Source organism: Myxocyprinus asiaticus, chromosome 14, assembly GCF_019703515.2.
Source record: "Myxocyprinus asiaticus isolate MX2 ecotype Aquarium Trade chromosome 14, UBuf_Myxa_2, whole genome shotgun sequence".
In the NCBI taxonomy this organism is placed as follows: domain Eukaryota; kingdom Metazoa; phylum Chordata; class Actinopteri; order Cypriniformes; family Catostomidae; genus Myxocyprinus; species Myxocyprinus asiaticus.
The window spans coordinates 42,448,501-42,457,067 of record NC_059357.1 but is presented as its reverse complement, the minus strand read 5'-3'; the positions used below and the strand labels follow the sequence as shown (position 1 = coordinate 42,457,067).

Here is an 8,567-nt window from a genome sequence, read left to right as displayed (position 1 = left end):
TATGACAGGAAATAGCCTCCCGAGACCATTCCAAAGATGGCCGACAGTGGACTGACTTGCTAGAAAGTTACTTTGATATACATCAATAGTATTAATAAGTCTGTCAATTCATATTTCTAGTATTTGTTTTAATTCTTTCTTTATAAAGGACCATTAAATAAAACTACTTGCATAAGGGTAGCCATGGACTAAAATATAGCTTTTTTAATTTATTTTTTAATGAATTTCATCATGCACCTCTAATATAAAAATGTTTTTCACGTAAGCACTTGGTTATGTACTTCATTTCCTCTCTGGACATGGATTCAGATTGCCCTCTTTCAGATTTGGCTAAATGACTCTGAATCACCAATCATTTTCAACGGGCATTGATCGAATTACAGAATGATTCATGGAGTCGACTCTCTCCGTGTATCGTTCGCTCTGGCTGACATGACTCGTCGCTCAATGCGATTCACGGGGCTGAGGAAGGAAGATGGTTGCGAGCACCCGTGTACAGAAGCTCCTAAAACGGTATAAACTCGCAATCGCGGCCGGTTTAGCGATCTTGCTGATCCAGGGGCTGGTGGTATGGAGTCTGCGGAGTCTGGAGGAGGGAGAGGCTGAGGTAGGCGCTGTTTAATGAGGGGGAATGTGTTCTTCGTGCCCCAGATATGCCTTTTGATGTGAGGGTTGAGGATAGCATGCTAAGCTAACCTAAAGCCGTCAGTCTGTCTCACTATTTGAACTGTTACTTTAGTACTAGCGACACCGAATTTGAACAAACAGTTTTGAACAAACAGACCTACCAGAGCAGGTATCGTCATATGAAACACATATACAGTTGTGATGATCAAGTGCTGTGTAGATCATCATTCAGAGCGATTTGTTTTCACCGGCGTCGACTTTTAAATGACTTGACTGACTTCACCTATGTGAGCTGTCTACATAGATAGCAATTTGGGGGATAATAGTCTCAAAACCTAGTGAGGGTCCAACCGTGACAGCAGACATTTTTGGGCATTAATAGCTAATGGGACTTTGATTATGGTCTGAAAATCTTATGAGCTGTCTAGTGTCTACCTAGTTTAGCCGTCGTACTCTTAAATTCTGGTGATCTTTCATCTTAGACAGCATTTTTGGTAGCGATAGTCTCAAAACATAGTGAGCTGTCTACATAGACAGTATTTTTGGTAGCGATAGTCTCAAAACATAGTGAGCTGTCTACATAGACAGCATTTTTGCTTATCATAGCCTCAAAACCTAGTGAGCTGTCCACGTAGACAGCATTTTTGTTCATCATAGTCTCAAAACCAAGTGAACTGTCTACGTAGACAGCATTTTTGTTCATCAAAGTCTCAAAACCTAGTGAGCTGTCTACATAGACAGCATCTTTGTTCATCATAGTCTCAAAACCAAGTGAACTGTCTATGTAGACAGTATTTTTGTTCATAGCTTCAGAACCTAGTGAGCTGTCTACGTAGACAGCATTTTTGTTCATCATAGCCTCAGACAGTTCACTTGATTCTACGTAGACAGCATTTTTGTTCATCATAGCCTCAAAACCAAGTGAGCTGTCTACGTAGACAGCATTTTTGGGCCTCACTGAATCAAAAACATAGTGAGCTGTCCACGTAGACAGCATTTTTGTTCATCATAGTCTCAAAACCAAGTGAACTGTCTATGTAGACAGCATTTTTGTTCATCAAAGTCTCAAAACCTAGTGAGCTGTCTACATAGACAGCATTTTTGTTCATCATAGTCTCAAAACCAAGTGAACTGTCTACGTAGACAGCATTTTTGTTCATCATAGCCTCAGAACCTAGTGAGCTGTCTACGTAGACAGCATTTTTGCTCATCATAGTCTCAAAACCTAGTGAGCTGTCTACGTAGACAGCATTTTTGTTCATCATAGCCTCAGAACCAAGTGAACTGTCTACGTAGACAGCATTTTTGTTCATCATAGCCTCAAAACCTACTGAGCTGTCTACGTAGACAGCATTTTTGTTCATCATAGCCTCAGAACCTAGTGAGCTGTCTTCGTAGATAGCATTTTTGTTCATCATAGCCTCAAAACCTAGTGAGCTGTCTACGTAGACAGAATTTTTGTTCATCATAGCCTCAAAACCTAGTGAACTGTCTATGTACACAGCATTTTTGGGCATCACTGAATCAAAAACATAGTGATCTGTCTATGTAGACAGCATTTTTGTTCATTATAGCCTCAGAACCTAGTGAGCTTTCTACGTAGACGGCATTTTTGTTCATCATAGCCTCAGAACCTAGTGAGCTGTCTACGTAGACAGCATTTTTGTTCATCATAGCCACAAAACCTAGTGAACTGTCTATGTAGACAGCATTTTTGTTCATCGTAGCCTAAAAACCTAGTAGCTTTCCAGACATTTTAGGCATTACAGTCTGAAAATCTCATGAGCTGGCTACCTAGGCAGTGTGTTTGGGCATCGTAATCTCAAATTCTTGTGATCTTTCATCGTAGACATTATTCCTGGTAGCGATAGTCTCAAAACCTACTGAGCTGTCTACGTAGACAGCATTTTTGTTCATCATAGCCTCAGAAGCAAGTGAACTGACATATCTATGTAGACAGCTCACTAGGTTCTGAGGCTATGATGAACAAAAATGCTGTCTACGTAGACAGCTCACTAGGTTTTTGATTCAGTGATGCCCAAAAATGCTGTGTACGTAGACAGCTCACTAGGTTTTGAGACTATGATGAGCAAAAATGCTCTCTACGTAGACAGTTCACTAGGTTTTGAGGATATGATGAACAAAAATTCTGTCTACGTAGACAGCTCACTAGGTTTTAAGGCTATGATAAGCAAAAATGCTGTCTACATAGCCTCAAAACCTAGTGAACTGTCTATGTAGACAGCATTTTTGCTTATCATAGCCTCAAAACCTAGTGAACTGTCTACATAGACAGTTCACTAGGTTTTTAGGCTATGTTGAACACAAATGCTGTCTACATAGACAGATTGTTTTTGATTCAGTGATGCCCAAAAATGCTGTCTACGTAGACAGCTCACTAGGTTTTGAGGCTACGATTATCAAAAATGCTGTCTACGTAGACAGTTCACTAAGTTCTGAGGCTATGATGAACAAAAATGCTGTCTGTGTATACAGCTCACTAGGTTTTGAGGCTATGATGAACAAAAATACTGTCTACATAGACAGCTCACTAGGTTTTGAGGCTATGATAAGCAAAAATGCTGTCTACATAGCCTCAAAACCTAGTGAACTGTCTATGTAGACAGCATTTTTGTTCATCGTAGCCTAAAAACCTAGTAGCTTTCCAGACATTTTAGGCATTACAGTCTGAAAATCTCATGATCTGGCTACCTAGGCAGTGTGTTTAGGCATCGTAATCTCAAATTCTTGTGATCTTTCATTGTAGACAGTATTCTTGGTAGCGATAGTCTCAAAACCTACTGAGCTGTCTACGTAGACAGCATTTTTGGGCATCACTGAATCAAAAACATAGTGATCTGTCTATGTAGACAGCATTTGTGTTCATCATAGCCTAAAAACCTAGTGAGCTGTCTATGTAGACAGCATTTTTGTTCATCATAGCCTCAAAACCTAGTGAGCTGTCTTTGTAAACTGTGTTTTTAGGCGTCTGAGTCTAAAATTCTAGTGAGCTGTCTACGTAGACGACATTTTTGTCCTTTGTAGTCTAAAAACCAGTAAGCTGTCTTTGTAAACAGCAAATTTGGTCATTATAACTTCAAAGCTGTCTACTTAGGCAACATTTTTGGGCATTGTAGTCTGGGAACCAGGTATATAGAAATCGTGAAATCACTTTCTGGTGAGCTGACTTGATAGACAGCATTTTGGGCATCATAGCCTCAAAATTGAGTTAGCTATACCTTGCCAAATATTTTGGGCATTACAGTATCAAAACTTAGTTAGCTGTCTACCTAGACATATTTTTGGTCTTCATAGCATCACAATTGAGTGGGCTGGCTACAACAGCTAACTTCGCTAACTTTTTTCCCAAGGAGTACATACGCTCCTAAATGAAAAAATGTAGGAGCACACAAAGAAATTTAGGAGCACAGTGAAAAATGTAACGCAGAGTTTATTAACAAACAATTTATTATATACATATTTATACTTTGTGTGTGCGTGTACTAAGGGACACACATCTGTGGAACAGCACATACCACCAAAATCACACATTGACCCATGCCTACTAGACGCAAAGGATATCAGTTGTCCAGCTACTTTTGTATGTTGGCTGTCTGGCAGGCTTAGAGGTCAGCCAACGGTCCACGGCAGGAGTGGGAACGAACTCCTCGACAGAAGGCCCCTCCAGGCTGATCCTCATCAGGTCTTTGGTGGTGGAGACCAAAAGGCAGCTTCTTGTCAAATTCTTAATCCGGTTCTGCGCAGAGAAGCCTCACTCACACTGGGCGGCTGAAATGGGCAGCACCAGCATAAGCTGCACCAACTCCAGTATGTTCTAGGGAAAAGATATCTTTAAATTTCATTTAAACTCTTACCATTAACTTATCAAAACCAACCATAGAAGGATACCATATATAACCACTCAGGACTGTTAGTTTACCTTGTAATCATGCCTTTAGGGGTCCTTTGTCAACATGGTCTCCCACAGGCCACTGTAGGACTTGTCCTTGAAATTGTGGCTGACCAGGATTTTCAGCCCCTGCCACTCATCCTGGATTGCAGCCATGTTGCACCCCAATCTGCAGGATTGAACAGAGCAAGTGAGATTGCAAATATGTAAACATAACATTGTCTCATATGGCAATGCAGTGTCAAATAAATTCTTTCCTCTCTAGAGGCTCCTTGAAATGCCTCATCAGGTATGCCACACCATCATCGCCAAAGGTGAGAAGGCTGGCCTGGTCTTCTGGCCATGTGTCAGGGTTTAGCACTCTGAAAGACTCCACTGGGGTCTGGACACCCTCATCCTTCAGCAAACCACCAAACCTGGCTTTGAGATCATCCACGCCGATATTGATGGCTGCCGCCATGTGCTGCTTCAGCTGGGAATTGGTGAGGTCCGTGAAGCCTTTCAGATTCCCCTTCAGTGTTATTCCGTTTAACAGAAATAACACACACACACACACACACACACACACACAGAGACACACACACCAACACACAATGAAATGTCTGGCCATTTTTCTGTCTCCCATAAAAAAAAATGTAAAGACATTTCCACTGCATTTCCCTCCTTATCCTCAAATCGTTCTATTGGGCAACGAATACATTGATTCTCACACTGAGAATCTGTCTTAATCATCGATTTTAATCATTGATTTCTCTTACATCCTAACAAGCTCTCATCCTAACACACTTGGAATCTCCTCTCATCACCCTGCTGCTGAGCAAGCATGGTCTGGATCTTCTCAATCTTCTCTGGTCACTGTCTTCCTCAATTCTGATGTGGCTTGGGGGAGGATCAGGTCATTCCTTTGCAGGGTGAGGCTAAGTGAGGATAGCTCCTCAAACATATCTGAGAGAAAATGGCAGAATACACAAAAGAGTGCATTCTCCATTTCCAGCTTTATCTGTTAAGTAGTGAGAAAATAAAATGTCACCTGTCAATTACTTGATTCTGAAAGTTCATATGAGTCTTTAACCTATTTTTTAAAACTAGTGTGGTATTACATTTCCTGTGTAAAACTGACCTTGTTTGCCCGCCCTTGAACTTCCACTGTTGTTGATGCTATGGCCAGGTGCTCCATGTGCTGCAGAACAACGGAGTACTGGCCTTCGTCAGTGGCAAGGTCCTTGTCTTGTACATGCCGTAGGAGCACTTTGAGGGCTCTGTGGACGTGGGGGATCCAGCGAGTTCCCTTGACGCTAGACGGTGTGCAAATATCCACACCGAGCTCTTGCCCGAGTACATAGAGCTCTCGTTTGGATTTTCTGCTGAAGTGATACGTCTTCCATATCAGATTCAGAAGATCATACACGACAGACACCTTTGGATCTTTCTTCTGAATGGTCAGTATTGCCAGCTCTAGTCTGTGAAAGTCAGAACAGAATATTCCAAACAATTCACCGTCTCCTTTCCCCCATCTCTTGTGCCAACAGAAAACAATAATTCTGTGGTATTTACCATTCCAGCACTTAGCGCACGCACACAGACACACACAGTATTGTTTAACATTCTCTGCTAGCAAATAAAACTAAATCATAGAGAATTTATTAGTTACAAACCTATGTGGCTACAGTGGATTGGGATTATATGCCCCCCTGCCTCTCTCTGCAGGTGGGCAATCACTCCCCCACGGTGGCCCATGTTCATGGAGGCACCATCTGCCCCGAAAGGAGATGCATTTCTTCATCCATGACCCTCCATCCTCCTCTGGGCAAACAGCATGAAATGTGGCATCCAAAATACCTCGAATGACAACACAAAAAAACAATTATACAAAAGTATTTCTGACAAACTAAATTATCTCCATTATAAAAAATTAAACTTTACACAAGAATAAAGCCTATAAAGAGGAACAACTTACCAATGGCATGGGAGTGCTCAAGGGTCTGTTGTCCGACCAGAAGATTGACTGGCTTCCCATCCTCCAACAAGCGTACGTAGACAATCTCGCATTCGGTGTTGGGTATATCAGTGTCTCCGTCTATTAGAACGGCAAGATATTTCGTGGCTTTCAGCTTCGCTGACAGGCTCTCTCTCATTATGTCAGCAATTTGACCGGTTGTCTCCGCACATCTTACATCATTGTCGTATGTGGGATTAATGTCAACTCCATTTTTGTGGTGGAGTCTGATAAGCGGCCCAAATTTGACGAAAGGTTCTTCTTTCGCAATGAAGAATGCAATGTTTATCTTTATTTTCAGCTGCCTCCTCTCCTCCTCAGAGAGCAGCACTTGCTTCCTCAAGGCTGCTGACACCATGCCTGATGGTTTCTCCTGTCTCAACAGGTACAGATCTCTACACTGGATATGCCGCTGCGAGATGTTATGTTTCGCTACGCTATCTCTTTTCAGATGCGGGTTTCCTGACACGAAGGACGAGTTGCCTGTCTGTTTCTGCCTTCTATAATATTTGCAGAACATGACGTTGTTTTCAAACTCTAGCCATGGGAACATTTTGAGCCAATTCGCATTGAATCTATATGTTCTCCCTCCACCGGCTAGATTTGCTAATGTTGTTCTCAGCATCCCTAACGTTAGCCGCCATGTCAACGTTAGCCACCTCAGGTAAACATTGTGAAGAGGCTTCATTAGTTGAACCTTGAGAATCCCCCTCGCCAGATTCCTCTTTCTCCTCGTCTCTTTTTCGCTTAAAATAAAATTGAATGGTCTTCATTTTTAGCTATGTCTGCATGTTAACTTATAGCCTATACTGATACTTTTTTCCAGTGTTGTTTCTTTCTCTCGCTGACTGGACTGCGTCATCACAGAAAACTCTACTGTGGTTGGCGCATGCCACTTGTGGAATGTGGGTCTTGTCATTTTTAAACAATTAGCATTGGGGGGGGGGGGGAATAGATTATGGTAGGTTGTAATCTTTAATCGCACACTGTGTGCTCGTAAATAATTTTTCCGGTTCGCACATATCTAATTTTAGGGGCAAATGCGAGTGAAATACTCGCACTGTAGAGCCCTGTACAAAGTGTGCTGCCTCCTTATTAGCTGCCTTTATAGATGGCATATTTATGTATTATTGTCTCAAAACCTAGTTATTATCTTATCTGTCTAGGTAGGCAACTAAAAAATGCTGCTGACTCAGAACTCATAAAAAAACTGCTAAAATGCTGTTGGCGTGCTTATGATAACGTGTTCATGATTCTTAAAATTGCTGTCTTGCAGTAGACGGCTCACTAGGTTTTGAGAAACGGCTTAAAATTGAGTCCATTTTTCACTAAATGAGGCCCTGAGATGTTCATTGATTCAGTTCGGTGTTTACAGCCCCTATGAGGTCTGAAAGTTATTTCTTTTGCATCAGACAGGATTTGTAAAACTGCTGTCAGTTAAATTAACCATGTGTGACAATCTCCTGGTGCCCAGATGACTGTAACTAATGATGTTGTCTAGTTTTCAAACATCTGAGCTAGTTCAAACCCCAGCAGGGTTGATTTGTGAATACAATATCATTACTGTGCCCTTCATCACTGAACCTCAGGTTACTCTTTGACAACTGAACCTTTAATAAGACTGATTGACTCTTTAGATAGAAGACTAGCTGAATAAATAATTAGTAAATAAGTGTCTGCTGCCACAGTAATGTGAATTTATCCGGGAGTTGTGACGAGTATCAGTAATGTGCTGTCCTGTCAGGATTCCTGCTTTCAGGATAACAGGGTCATTCAGTGTTTCACTGTCATCCTTCATTGAATCTAGTTCCTACATTCACAGATCAGGAAGGGGTAGTTCACCCAAAACAGAAAACTCATCATCATTTCCTCTCCCTCGTATTTTTCCAAACAAGTTTGACTTTCTTCCTTTTACACCAAGGAGATTTGAGTAGAATGTCCAAGCTGTTCTCTTCTATTCAGTGAAAGAAGAGGCTGTTATGCGCCATATAAGAATAAGGGATGAACGGATCCGAGCCCGATCCAAATCTGATA

At 41.6% G+C, this 8,567-nt stretch overlaps 2 protein-coding genes across 2 annotated transcripts in view; one reads left to right on the top strand and one right to left on the bottom strand.

The window, feature by feature from the left end:
- The first annotated feature begins 315 nt into the window (after positions 1-315).
- The window catches only part of xylt2 (xylosyltransferase II), a 48,455-nt gene continuing 40,203 nt past the window's right edge, over positions 316-8,567 (top strand). Inside the window, exon 1 of the mRNA XM_051715625.1 lies at positions 316-607. Within this exon, the coding sequence (XP_051571585.1) occupies positions 476-607 (132 nt within the window). The 5' untranslated portion in view covers positions 316-475. The remainder of the gene's footprint in view (positions 608-8,567) is intronic.
- Positions 3,915-8,442, bottom strand: LOC127451176 (uncharacterized). Its single transcript, XM_051715668.1, has 7 exons — positions 6,495-8,442; positions 6,193-6,376; positions 5,658-5,997; positions 5,296-5,537; positions 4,838-5,048; positions 4,568-4,706; positions 3,915-4,462 (listed from the first exon to the last, which is right to left on the bottom strand). The coding sequence occupies exons 1-2, from the start codon at positions 7,219-7,221 to the stop codon at positions 6,201-6,203; spliced, it is 903 nt and encodes a 300-aa protein (XP_051571628.1). The 5' UTR covers positions 7,222-8,442; the 3' UTR covers positions 3,915-4,462; positions 4,568-4,706; positions 4,838-5,048; positions 5,296-5,537; positions 5,658-5,997; positions 6,193-6,200.